Source organism: Podarcis melisellensis, assembly GCF_964234715.1.
Source record: "Podarcis melisellensis genome assembly, chromosome: 3".
Classification (NCBI taxonomy): Eukaryota; Metazoa; Chordata; class Lepidosauria; order Squamata; family Lacertidae; genus Podarcis; species Podarcis melisellensis.
The window spans coordinates 46,021,662-46,036,130 of NC_138530.1; the positions used below are offsets into that span (position 1 = coordinate 46,021,662).

The 14,469-nt window shown below is 37.3% G+C and overlaps 1 protein-coding gene across 5 annotated transcripts in view; it reads left to right on the plus strand.

Moving 5' to 3' along the window:
• ARID4B (AT-rich interaction domain 4B) overlaps positions 1-13,940 on the plus strand; it is an 82,620-nt gene extending 68,680 nt beyond the window's left edge. For all 5 annotated transcript variants that reach the window (XM_081906805.1, XM_081906804.1, XM_081906807.1 and 2 more), the window contains 7 exons: positions 2,192-2,276; positions 3,494-3,686; positions 6,868-8,061; positions 9,453-9,560; positions 10,040-10,255; positions 10,785-10,931; positions 12,175-13,940. In XM_081906805.1, coding sequence (XP_081762931.1) covers positions 2,192-2,276; positions 3,494-3,686; positions 6,868-8,061; positions 9,453-9,560; positions 10,040-10,255; positions 10,785-10,931; positions 12,175-12,305 — 2,074 coding nt within the window. In that variant the 3' untranslated portion in view covers positions 12,306-13,940. The remainder of the gene's footprint in view (positions 1-2,191; positions 2,277-3,493; positions 3,687-6,867; positions 8,062-9,452; positions 9,561-10,039; positions 10,256-10,784; positions 10,932-12,174) is intronic.
• Positions 13,941-14,469: the final 529 nt, after the last annotated feature.

Below are 14,469 nucleotides of genomic sequence, written 5' to 3' on the forward strand. Positions count from 1 at the left end.
AGTTGAGCATGTATTGCAAAATAATAAGAGTTTTGCCTTCTATGTTCAAGTGTAAATAGTGAATACACAACATATGACTTGCAAACTGATGTAATGAACTTGTATAAAGCCTTTGATTTTTTTGTATTTCATTTCCTTTGAAAAGGATGCATATTTTAGACTACTCAAGCAACACTCTTAATTCCTCCCTAGAATTAGAAAGAAGTTGAAAGTTGAGCTCAGGTTTTACTTGCTTCATTGTGAAAGAGAACTTTTATTTATAGGCTTTAAACTATTTTTATTTATAAGAGATCCAAGAGCAGCTACAGTTAAGTTTTGAAATGATATTGGTGTTAGTATGTAGAAATGATAGATTTGTGAGCGGTTGAGTATAAAGTCTTAATTGTGGCTTGGGTGATTTGTGTTGAATGTATTCCAGTTTGAAACTCTAGCTTTTGAGGGAAAGATTGAGATAATACTTATAAGGGCTAGAGAATCCTCTTAATTCATGTGATTGATTAGTTAATGAAGGGTTTCTATTATGTATATTTAACTTTGAGTGTGACCCTTAGAAACGTTGTACTCAATAGATCATCAACATAAAGCCACAAGTTTAAATTTCCCCTAGAGGCTCTTGCTAATTCCCTACAAGAAATGCAAACCCTAAATCTGTAGATTGGACTTTTCAGCCTCAGTAGAAAACAGAGTAGAACTTTTTGTCCTGAAATCTAGGCATACAGAAGCGTGTGTGTGTGTGTGTGTGTGTGTGTGTGTGTGTGAGAGAGAGAGAGAGAGAGAGAGAGAGAGAGAGATATCTTTGGTGGTTATATTTAGGGTGTGTGTGCCTAATAAGTTGTTTTCTCATTGCTTTTGTGGCCTCTTGCTCTTCAAAGCAATTTAATAATAAAAACATACCTTTGTGGTTCTCTGTATCTTTCCTCCACGCTCCAACTCAAAAAAAGCAATAGCAAATTGAGATGCCTTTCACATCTGTCTTTCAACTAATAATATATCATGTATGCCTCACATCATAATTGTAGACCCTTCACTGTTGGTTTGTAATTCTATAACCCTTGGACAGACTACATATGTTTACTGTACATCAATATTTACACAGATGATTTAGGCTAGGGATCCCATGTGAATTTAAGCAAATCAAGGAATTGTCAGTTTTGCATAATCAGAATTAAATTGCTACAGAATGGGTGGAGGGTCTACATACATTTGTGCATTAAGAGACTCAGAATGCTTAGGTGAGTAGATAGTTATTTTTAGGAGGTGCCAGCAATAGGTGAAGGTTTGTTATTTGGTGATTGGAGTTATTGGAAGGAAAGAGACAGCTAGGAGTTTCAGTTCTGTCAATCAAATGTAGACCCTGCAGTCTTCTTTTGTGGAAGAAAATAGCATTGATTCATAGCCTGACTCATACAATTTCTGTTTAGACACTTCTTTGAGGTAGGGAAATGTGGCCTTCAGCTTGAAACAGCTGTTAACTGTGTGTTCAACAGTGCTAGTGCTAACAAGGTGGCGACTCATTCATACTCTTTCTGCTGAATTTTAAATGTTAAGCCACTTTCATTCTGTCTCCTGAGTTGGATGAATATGACTGCCAGAATTCTGTATGATGTGCTGTCAGTAAGTTAAAATAATGTACTTATGGTTCTTCTTGCTTTGAATATTTTATTTTTCATTTTGTAAGAGTTAGTCAAAGCATAAGCTACATTTAATTGCCATGAAAAGTTTCTGAGTTATTTCAGAGTGATTACTGGAGATAACCAAGTATGTGCTGCCTCCAGTAATGGTGTTGGTATGCCTCTGAACACCCATTCCTAGGAACTACAACTGCAGAGAATGCTGTTGCTCTCATGTCCTGTCTGCAGGCTTCCCATGTGCTTTGACCTACTACTGTGAGAACAGAATACTGGACTAGGTGGGACTTTGGTCTGATCCAGCAGGGCTCTTCTTATGTGCTTAAAAAGTTATTATCTGTAGTTCTACTTGTTGTTCCTGTAGACTTGGGGAAACTAATCTGGACCCTCCAGGTACTATTGGACTCCGATTCCCATCATCTCTGACCATCTGCCATGTTGGCTGGGATTGATGGGAGTTGGTGTCCAACAAGATCTGGAAGCACCATATTGGCTACCCCTGCTGAAGACCATGCTTTGAATATCTCCCAAAATGTAACATTATGTATTTTATTTCCTTGTAGGTATGATGAATGGATCAAAGCAGACAAGATAGTGAGACCAGCTGACAAAAATGTGCCAAAAATAAAGCATCGGAAGAAAATAAAGGTAGTTGACTTTGGACTACTGCTGAATATATTCATATGAATAAGTGGAGGAGAAAAGACCACATACTCATTTATGATAGCAGCTGTTCTAGTAGGAGGGAATTTCAGTGCCACAAGAATGTTGTTTCATATTTACTTGTCATTATGTACCTGAGTTAACATAATACCGTTGACTGTGAAGGACAAAGCCAGTCATCCTATATCACACCCATATTATGTATTTGGCAACTTATTCATCAAAACACAACAGTAGGCAGTGTGGTGTGGTTTTTTTATGGGCTCAGTGTTGCTTAGTTAGATAACTGTTTGTTGGTTTGTTATATAGATTTACATACTGCCCTTTATCCAGTATAGAACATTCACATTTTCCAATATCATAGAGCTTTTTTCCTAGCAAATGTGAGAAATCCATGATAGAGAAAGTACAATTTAATAATGCAAACCCCCAGATTCCATTTAGGACTACACTGAGACTATCTCCAGTGTCATACATATAATGAAGCTCTTCACTTACTTATAGTTTTCACCCTGTTTTGAGATATCCCTTGACTGGACCTAGAATCAATGACCTGGTTAGACCATCACCCAGAGAGTGAGCAAGACTCAGCATGGGTCCTAATAATGCTCTTTCTTGGCAGGCTTGTATCCAATGATGTAATTCAGTAGACAAAGGGTTCAATCAGTGGAACAAGGAGGAAAGCCATTTTTGGTAATTTCCCTTTTACACTGCAGGGCCCCTTCCTCTAAATCTGCTCTGAAGGATCCCCAAACCTCTGGAACAGATTTAGAGGGTCTGGGGGAGGGAGTTGTTGCCAAAGAACGCTTCCCTCTCCATTCCACTGATGGAAGCTTTAGTCAGCTGAGTGACACCATTGGATGCAACCCTCACATTCTTAGCATTCTGGAGGTTCAACACCAGGTTCATTTATGAGGAGGGACGAGAAAAGCTTCTGCCCAGCAGCAGAACTGTTTCCAAAATGTATATGTGTCTATGCACATATTTGGGATTTGTATTTTTCTTGTTTGTTTGTTGGCAGAAATTCATTATCTAACAAAGATAAAATTCCACTTATGGAACTCTTGTAGAAAGCTTAATATCTGCTCCATTAGGCTTCCTTCTCCACAGCATGTGTGATACCTTTCCAGAGTTTTATGCTCAAAACTCTTAAGATAAATAGTATGGCTTAATTAACTGAATATATTTTTCTTATACACTAGAATAAAGCAGACAAAGAGAAAGATGAAAAATATTCTCCTAAAACGTTTAAATTGCGACGCTCATCAAAACCACCTTTTCATGCCAGTATATCACCTGAGATGGCATCCAAATCAGACTGCGCTGAAGCCAAAACTTCGGAAACTGCTCCAAATAAATCTTCAGAGATTATTTCTATCCTTAATGGACTGCAAGGTAATAGACACGTTCCAGTTTATTGTGCAAACATTTTTCTAGTACTAGGGAAGAGAATCCTTTATGTAGCACAGGCTTTAAACAGACCCTAGTCACCTTTAGTGAATAAGAACCATGTTCAGACAAGGAGACAAGAAAGCCTTGGTGAGCCTTGTCAAACTGCCATTAATAACTAACACATGCACTCATCTCTAAATGTTTTCATGTAGTGATATGTATCAGTGTCAAGGGTAACCTTTATGCAAACACATGTGTTTGAGAATACATGTTAATAATTATTTAATTTTTCCATTGGTGGACTAGTAAATTCTGTGGACACATTTGTGAGGTCGATGCTAAGAAACAATCCAACACTAAATGGAAAATTGAACAGAAAATAGCTATTTCTTATTAAGTTTTTGGAATTGGTTTGTAACTTTTTTGTACTGTGTGCATATGCTGCATGCATTGTGCAATGAAGTAACCTTTTGTATAAGGATTATCTGCAGTGGAGATGCAGTCTTTATTTCTTGGAGCAAATACTTTTCTCTAAATTTTCTGTTTTATTTCTTTACATTTCATGGGTTGAACCCAAAGGTAAAATGGAGCAAATGTTGCTTATTTTGCTGCAGTGATCAAGGCAATACTGATTTGTTTACTCCTACCACATTAGCATGAATGTTTAGAATTACAATACTTGAGGAAATTATCTCTACTGATGTAATCTGTTTTAATATAGGGATCTAGAAGTTATTTCTCCATCATGGAAGTATTGTTCTTAGCTTAGCACAAAAGCCAAATTCAATTAGTATTGTGTGTAAGATGCAGTGCAACACCTGGCGGCACTGCTATTATTATTATTAGTCTCTGTGACACATAAGCTTGTGTGTTGCGACTCACATGACAATGTCAACTCTCAAACATCTTGTGTTAACATTATGTTGGATCTCACCCAAGGAGAGAACAGAAGGCAAAGATAAGAGCTGATAAAGAAGAAAGAGGGAAGCACATTCATGTATTTTGATATCAATAGTACTGGTGACTAGCTTAAGCATGACCATTCATTTACTTAGTACAAAGTATGGATAAGAATCTAGGCTCATTAAGAAACAGGAAAACTATAGCAGGCCGGAATAAATAATCATGTATTCTCCTAGCAGAATGTCTTTGTGTTGCCCCCTCTTCTTTTTTGTTCTTTAGTTTCCTACCATCTACACTCATCTGTTCCTAGTTTGTTCTAACATTTTCCTTTTTTATGGACATCAACACATTTTTGCTTTTTTGTCTGTTACTAGATATTGCAACTCACATTTTAACTTTTTATTTCATTTCACCCACTTCCTAGTAGTTCCATTCCTCCTTAAACAAACTTGTGGCTTCTACTTTAGCTGAGCCCAAAGGCTTGTGTTTGCTGAATGGAATTATTGGCTGATTTTTCTGAACAGCCGCTCTCCATGAAAATCTTCGAAGTTTTAAAAGCCATCTTGATCAACAAGCTGCTGATCAAGAAGATAAATATAAAGTCCCCTTGGGCTCATGCAATTGATTGCTCAGTTGTTTGAATGTTGGACCTGGTCCCATACAATATGGTATCAATCTGTCATTTCTCACAATGGAACCATACTCTTTATGTTGCTCCTTTAGGGAGTCTTCGTTCTCCTTTCCTTTCCAATTCTACAGTCTTAGAACATGTGGGATTGATTCACTTTTATCCTCCAAAGAATATTGCATTTCCTTTTTAAAGTAATTTCTCTGATAAAGCCTTTTGAAACCATCCTCATTTCCTTTTCATCTCGCGCACTTTCCTTTGAGTCTGTTTCATCATTTGTATTGCAAGTTACAAGCTATCTCAGATTGTTTGAGAAAAGAATATTTATTTTTGTGGTGTTTGCATAAAGGTTTTTATTAATTGTATCTAAAGGTCCAGTTTGCATTAATAAACATAAAAAGTATGGTTTTCGATGCAAAAACTTGTGGAGAAGCAGGAATAATATTCCGTTTTGCAAACAACAACAACCCATTGAAGTGTTCTCATTCATTAGTAAAACACAAGTTTTGTGTGCAGGAATACTTGGGTTCAATCTTCAGCATCTTCAGTTAGGGCTGAGGAAGAGACCCCTGCGTAAATCAGTTTAGACAATACTTGGTCAGATGGACCAATATTCCGACTCTATTACAGCTTCCAGTGTCCACTTAAATGACTTTTTTAAATAAAAAGAGGCTGATGTTACACAACTGGATTGAGAACTGGTAAGGCTTTTTAGCCCGGGACTGCACAGAGCATGGAACAGCTGGGTACACTTGTCCAGGACCTCAGAGGGCTAAACCAGCTGGGTGGGGGGTGGCGGGCCTCCCAGGGGCTGGCTGTACTTATCATGTTTGAGTTTATAACTTTATTCTAACAAGACTCCTGCCCTGGGTCCTCAGACAAGATCTGCATGGGCCTGTTTCAGCGAGCGCCGAAACCTGGAAATAACCCGTTCCGGTACTTCCGGGTTTCAGCACGTCCATAACCTGAAAACGCGTAACCAGAAGCGTCTGTAACCCGAGGTACCACTGTACTGCCCTTCATCCATAGATCTCGGGGCAGTTCACAACATGAAAATACAAGATATAAAAAAAACAGAATACACAATAAAGACAAGAGCAAAAACAAACCCATAACCCCCCCCTCTCTCAAAAGAATGCCACATGAGAGGAAACCCCATGCATTTCATGCACATTGCCAAACACGTGATTAGCACTCTTACATATATGTGATTGCATATTAGGAGTAAAACCTAGGCATCCCATTCTCTTCATCAGGTTATCAGTGCTATAAGAGATGAGCATGTAATTTGTATGCTTAACTGGGAAGATTTTTTCATGCATCCATATGTGCATCGTGCTCCTATGAGTGAAGATGTCTTTATCAGGGCCTCAATCACTTAATAGAGTTCCAAAACACTATACAAGCTCCTTGGTGTAATTACCCAGCAGCATTGTGAGAATTGCAAAACAAGAACTGCCACCAGTATAGCTCTAGCATTTTAAAAAAATCATGTTTGATTTGCATTTTAAGATTATTGAATGCCTAATTTTAATAGATATAAAGATTCTGAAGCCTAAAACAAATGTTTTTGTATCAATATAATTGTAATATATCCAGAAATATAGTTAGGATGATGGTTTTTGCAGTTGATTTTCTTGGTTCCTCCCCCAGCTTCTGAAAGCTCTGATGACAGCGAGCAAGATGATGACCAAAGTCCTCCAAGTGTTTATAATAATGGTAAGGAAGAACCGCAAGATGAGGCTTTGAGCCAAGGTAACAATGAACTCTGTCCAAAAGAGCAGAACAGCTTGCCCTTTCCAGAAGAGGTCAAATCCCTTTCAGATGCCACAGCATCCAAACCAGCATCCAAATCTCCGGAAAGACTACGAAAAGAATTGGCAGAACTATCTGATGATACTGATTATGAGGGAGAGAACGAAGCCACCAAGAAGAAGAAAGATGTCAAAAAAGAGGCAGTGGATAAAACAAAGCCCCCAGTGAAACGTGGAAAACGAAGATACTGTGTCCCAGAGGAATGTGTAAAAACTGGGTCACCTAATATCAAGGATGAAAAATCAAATGGCAAAGACATGTTAAGTTTGGAAAACAGTAGCAACAGTTCCTCAGATGAAGATGAGGGGAAAACTAAATTAAAAATAACACCAACCAAGAAGTACAATGGTTTGGATGAGAAGAGGAAATCCTTACGGACAAATGCTTTTTATTCAGGTTTCTCTGAAGTGGCAGAGAAGAGAGTAAAGCTTCTAACTAACTCTGACGAAAGGCTTCAAAATACCAGAGCTAAAGATCGAAAAGATGTCTGGTCGAGTATTCAGGGGCAGTGGCCTAAAAAAACCCTCAAGGAGCTTTTTTCAGACTCTGACACAGAGGCAGCAGCTTCTCCACCACATGTGTCTTCTGAGGATGCTACACCGGAGCAACACCTGCAAACTCTCGTAGAAGAGACTTCTTTTCCCAGTTCTAAATCTGAAAGACCTTTGCCACTCAGCACAGAAATGAAACCTGTCGAGGAGAAGCCAGCTGAAACGAATGACAAAAAAGTTGAATTCCCAAGCAGTGGCAGTAATTCCGTACTAAACACCCCTCCCACAACACCTGAATCGCCCCCGTCTGTAACAGTAGCAGAATCCAGCAGACATCAGTCCAGCGCGTCTGTGTCTGAACCACTGGCACCAAATCAAGAAGAGGTACGAAGCATCAAGAGTGAAACGGATAGCACAATTGAGGTGGACAGTGTTGTAGGGGAACTGCAGGACCTGCAGTCTGAAGGAAATATATCTCCTACAGGCTTTGATGCCAGTGTCAGCTCCAGCAGCAGCAATCAACCAGAACACGCTGAGAAAGGTATAAACATTGTGCCGTTTGGCTTTTATCACTTTTCCAAATTCGTTATTAATGTGTTGAGTTCCAAATTTTCTGTCTGTCTTCAAGATGTCTTAAATCTCTGTGAAAACTGTACTGTTCAGAAAATGGAATATAATTATCAGTGGGTTGGACCCAAGGCTTCCCTTCTGGGGACAGATTCAGCCCCATATATTTTAGAGTTGAAAGAATGCGTCTTATTATTTAAAATGAGAGATGTTAGGAATCTGATATTAATACTGAACTATGTGAATGTGCCACTATTCTTTGCACAAGTTTATCTTACAAATGAGAATGAAAATATTTTGTTATCTCAAAAGTTATCCGGAAAATGTAATTGAATGGCTACAGTCTAATAGATTATATGGTCTAGTAGATTATAGTTGACCATGGGATCTAACAAAATTGTTTTGAATTTCAGTACAGTATTAACTACAGTACAATATTTATATATTTTGCTAAAGAATGGTGCAGCTGACTGAAGAGGACATCAGACTGCACATTTGATCTTCTTTATCCGCTTGTCACTGCCAACCAATCCTGGTTTGCTCTACAGCATTCTTCCATTTCTGCTCTGTTCATGTTATCTGTTGTTCAGCATAGTAGTTTTACATGTCCTGTGAAATGTAGATTACTGTCTTTAGAAACTATGATAAAATTGTCTCAGACTTAGTTAAATTAATAGACAGCTGAAAACAACAAAATCTTTCAAAAACATACAAGCATGATTAAGTGTTCCTATTCTATTAAATTTCATCCCTAGTATGGTAGGCTTTTTATTACAGGAGTATTGCATATTTTTTCACATTTTCAAAGGGATTTCTAAACTAAGAGTGGCCTCTTACTTTATCATTCTATTAAAATGATAAAAATAGTTGCTTGAAAGGTTATTTTAATAGCATATGTCTTGTTTTTTCTTCTCTCAGTTTTAAGGAATCATCTAACAAAATCCTTGCTTTGAATAAATCAGAGTATCTAGCATTCATATTTTCTATGGCTGGACCCAAAAAAGGGATATGGCTATGCAGGAAGGGACCACACACACAGCTGCAACTTCACATCCTGCTTTTGCCACATTAGTTTCCACTGCCTTAGAGGCAAGATGCTTTCTAAACTGAACAGTGGTTTGCCTCTTCAGTAGCAACTGCTGAGACAAAAGCAGCAAGCAAAGCTCAGGTTGTGCATGCGGTTTTTCCCCACATGGGTATGTCTCTTCTTTGGTCTAGGCCTACTTACTTTAGAGAATTTGCATTGAAGCAGGAAGCAGATATTTTAAGTTAATTCCACTTCATCGTTTAAAAAGTAAACATTGGTGTCTCTGGTATGTAAAATACATTGTGTAATATCTTGTTCTTGCTATTATTTTACTAAAGCTTGTCCAGGCCAAAAAAGGCTCAAAGATGTCCAGGGAGGTGGTTCCTCAAAAAAGCAAAAAAGAAGTCACAAAGCATCTGTGGTGAACAACAAAAAGAAAAGCAAACGTAAGTATAGCAAACTTCAGCTTCAAACTTTAGAAAATGTCTTTGCAGCAGTTTTGGGCCTGCTTTTGGGTCAAACCTTAATATCATTCATGTTTCTCACAACTGAGAATGAAGTGTTTTTGGAATGAAGAAGTTATAGAATCTGTACATTTTTAAAAAATAATGTATACCCTCCCTAATGAGTTCTCATAAGTGATAAGGGCTGCCTAACCCATATCAAATTGTGGAATTCCTTGCCCTCTGGATCCAGGGCCAGGTACCACTCATCTCTATGGAAACAAGTGTTACGTTTTCTCTCCCAGTTACCTGTTTTAAACTGCCATTCTGTTTTTATTGGAAGATTGCAGCCAGATTGTCTGCGTCAAGATTAGTTTTACCCCGCAGTAAGAGATGTGTCTTATAATTGGAAACAATCATTCAAAGGGGTGCTGAGATTTTTAGAAATATGCTAAACCTGTATTTCCTATGTGTTTCTTCAGCAAACAGCAGTGATAGTGAAGAACTTTCTGCTGGAGAAAGTATCATCAAATCTCAGCCAGCAAAATCAGTTCCTGCAGCAATGAAGTCTCAGAATACCAAATCTCCAGCAAGAACACAGTCTCCAGGAAAGTGTGGCAAAAATGGAGAGAAGGATTCTGATCTCAAGGAACAGAACAATCGCTTGCCAAAACTTTACAAATGGAGTTTTCAGATGTGTAAGTATGGATTTCTTGTTGCTGTGCCTGCACTTTTGAATGTGTACCTTCTGCAACCCCAAGGTTGTTGGAGGGGCAAGAGAATGACCCATGATAGCCTGTTTTGCAACAAAGGCAAAGATGTTTGTAGTATTTTAAAGACTTAAGAGATTTATTATAGCATAAACTTTCACGTTGCATCTAATGAAGCAGACACTTTACCTTGAAATCTTATGGCAAAATAAATATACATAGGTGGTTGGTTGGTTGGTTTTTGTGGGTGGTGATTATTTGATTCCTAGTGGCAGTAGCTACTGATACAAGAATAACCTTGATAAGTAGACTCATCCAGTCTTCCTAGTTTTCTATAAAGAATCATTTATTTCTTAACACTGCCCGATTTTTATTTAATTAAATCTAGAATTTGTATAATGCTATAAATTTCTTGCATCTTCTTCAGTTTTGGTCTATCCCTCATTTTGTGTTATTTTTCATAAGGTGGAAGAATTAAGATTTTGCATTGAGCTAATGAATGTTGCTTTCTCTGCAGCTGAGCTAGAAAATATGAGCAGCACAGAGCGCATAGCAATCCTACAAGAAAAGCTACAAGAAATCAGGAAACATTACTTGTCTTTAAAATCTGAAGTAGCTTCCATTGACAGAAGAAGAAAACGTTTGAAGAAAAAAGAGCGGGAAAGTAAGTAATTAGGTCTTGAACATGTTGACGAAGTTAGAATTTGACTCTTGGGTGTCTCTTAAAATATTAGGTATTATTTTGTGAGTATTAAGGGACCGTTTCAATCTTATCCTAATCTGAGCCTGAATGCTGTCCCTTGCTTCTCACATTGATATTTTTCACATGCTCAGTGGCTGCCTCTTTGATTCTGTACTTGAGCAAAGTTAAAAAACCAAACCAAACCAAACCAGTGCAGAATAAAAAGCAGAGGCATTAATAAAGCTCATGCTCATCCCTTCTCTATGGGCAGGCATTGTAAAAGAAGAGTGCAGGAATTGCTCCATGTAGACCTATTTCCCATCCAGTGTACATTAAAATAATCACAAGGAAGCAAACACGTTTGTGAGAAAGTTAGGATTATCTCATTGCAACCGCTCAATCCACAAGTGCTACCTGATTGTACTGTTTATTAGGCCAGGAGGAGGAGCTGGCAAACTGATCTATATAATGATAATGCACAAAAAGGTCTTATTACAAAGCAACAGTGTGAGCCTATGTATAGTGTGTGATGGGAAGTGGATCTTTAGATCATATTTTCCTTTCCCTTGCTGCTCCTTCAAATGTAATGTCTAAACTGGGAGATAATGCAGTTATTGGAACACGGGACATGCCTCACCCAGCAGTCTTAAACTCATCTGGAAAATTAACTCTGAAGCAAGTAAAACTACTATGTTTCAGACAAATACCCCAAACCTAAGTGCACTAAAATGGAAGCAAGTTCCTTTCATCTCAGTGACATTTACTATTTCACTTAAGATCAAAGGCAAAATCCTTCCAAAATACAAGATGGGCAAATTGGTAATCCTGGTTGGGCTTCTGTTGCAAGACTGGGCTTCATAAATCTCTTTTTCAATGCAAAAATGAACTTGGTAACAGAAGTGAATCCATGAAAATGAAGTATACCTTCTTAAATTGTGGCAATCTGTGTGCACCAAAGTGAACTGAGGCTATAGTCTTACCCACTTACCTGTGACTAAGCCCCACTGAAATCCAGGGGACTTACTTCAGTATAAACTTTTATATGATTGTGCTGTAAATGCCCTTAAGATTGCTTAATAAAGCAACACATATCACTGAAAAGACGACCACAACTATAAAAGCACTCAGGAGGTAGTTACAAAATGCCGATATATGCCCTAAATGTTATTTGATTTTTGTAACTATTCTTTTCAGGGAGTATTTAATTTTTTGCTCTACATTACAGGTGCTGCTACCACGTCGTCATCCTCTTCCTCGCCTTCTTCCAGTTCCATTACAGCAGCAGTTATGTTAAGTTTAGCAGATCCACCCATGTCAAGTTCATCACAGAATGGAATGTCAGTTGAGTGCAGGTGACAGCAAGACTTGCCTAAGCACTTTGCACTTAATGGCTGCTGAGGGCCACTTTTTATACTGCACAGTGGCACAAAATTCAGACAAGCACTATTTTGTATTTAAATTTTTTCTTGACAAGCTAACTTTGCACTTAAGTGCACTTTTTTTGAAGAAAAAGTACAACAAACTGCTTTTCCTCAAGCAATAATTGTTTCCAACTTGTCTGGGAATTGTGTGGTGAGTTGAAGGCCTTCCACTGTGGCAAATGAAGGCTGTTCACTGCCAGTAGAATGGATACGGTAAGCATACAGTTGTTGGGTAGGCCTGATTAATGTGTTAAAAGTGGCTTACTGTTCACCTATTCCCTGGTATTTTGTTAAAGCTGGAGCATTTGATATTTTTCCATTATTTAGGAAAAATGAACCTATTTTCATTTTTACAAGACAATTGTTTTTTAACTAAGTCACCTTACGGTGGCTATAACTGTACAAGTCAAGCACATGTAATTTAATTCCAAACCTGCCATCAATAGGATGTTTCTCATCAGACCTGATAACCAAATATAAGGATTCTGTTTAAAAGGCTGACTAATGTTTACAGGTTTGAATTAGGCTAAATAGGTTACTGTGGGTTTTTAAATAACCCAGGAATTGGAATGAAACTACTGTACTTTGCCATTTTTCTATGAATCAGTATTTTTTTTAATTTTGATAAAAATACATTGTGAAAAAAAGAAGAAAATGGCTAACAAACTGTATTAAATCTTAATGTATAAAGATTGTATTTAGCCAGTTTAAAGTGTATATTTATTCATAATGAATTATAACACTTATATTTTTGTGTTTTCTTGTAAAAGTTTCTTTTCAGTTAAAGCAACAAATATTTCATTTGTAATGCTTATTTTATTATGAGCTACAACTGAGAGGTCTTCAAGAAGGAGTAAACTGTGTTAATATTATACATGGGTGTCAAGAAGAACATTGCCACAGAAGGGATAGTTGTTTATAATATAAATAGCTAACTGAGTGGTAGATACTTTTTTTTTTTAATTGCCTTGTACAAAACCCCAAATCGACTCAACTGTTTTCACTTCTATTGACTTTATGTTGTATGGATCCCAAGCCCTCTCTCGGTTGGCACTTGTATTTAATTACACAACTTTGTAAGACATTTGTATATTGCGGAGTGTTCATTCAAGCTATTTAATACCTGGCACTGTTAATACACAGTACTTTATTGTACAGATTGTTTTACTGTTTTAATTGTAGTTCCGTGTACTTTTTTTGGCTGGGCTTATGGGGGCTGGCATGTTTTTCTTTTTTCGTTTTATTTCTTTTTCTGGCAATACAACATGTAAGAATTTCAAACCTTCTGTTTGTAGATGCTAGAGTGTCAGAATCTTTACATTCGACTTTTCTAAGAAAAGCATTTTCAGTCTTAGTAGTGTGTGCTTAAAAGGTAACTGATTTTATTGAAAATGGTTTCAAGCTATTCAGATATGTACAGGACTGTAAAAAATTGTTGACAAACATTGAAGGAAAGACATATAAAGAAAAGCTATAAAATATATATTAGGTTCTGCAGACAATGGAATTATGTAATATATTGTATAAATGTAAGCAAAGGCCTCCGAAATAAAATGCCATAGTTTGTGAATATTGGATTCTGTTTCTAACAGTTTAATTAAGACATTTCAGTGTCTTCAGGATTACCAGCTATAAATTCAGTTTAGCTAATATATTGGTGGTTACCTTGGGGGTTTTTTTTGGTAAACATTTCTATCATTTCCCTTTTGATTCCATACAGTATAGAGAAAACAAATGAAATATAAAACCAGAGCAATAAAAAAACACACATAGATAACAAAAGTATTTTAGTCATGCATCTTCTGCCAGAGAGTCAGTTATACCAAGTGTAAGTTGGGAGCAGTTGTTTGGGAGCAAATCATCATACAAATGTACCTCTGAGCCAAATTTCAAGTTAATCTAATCTGCAATGTTGGTACCATTGTCATTGATGATGCATTAGATTCCACAGATCTTGTTGAGGCTTGCTAGGCAGCCACTATTTGTGCTTGCAATCAAACCCGCTTTCCCAATTCCTTTGGCATATGCAGAAGGCTTGGAGGAGAAACAATAATTTCTCCCATGTGCACTGTGGCTAAGAGAAGGTAAAAAAACAGCAG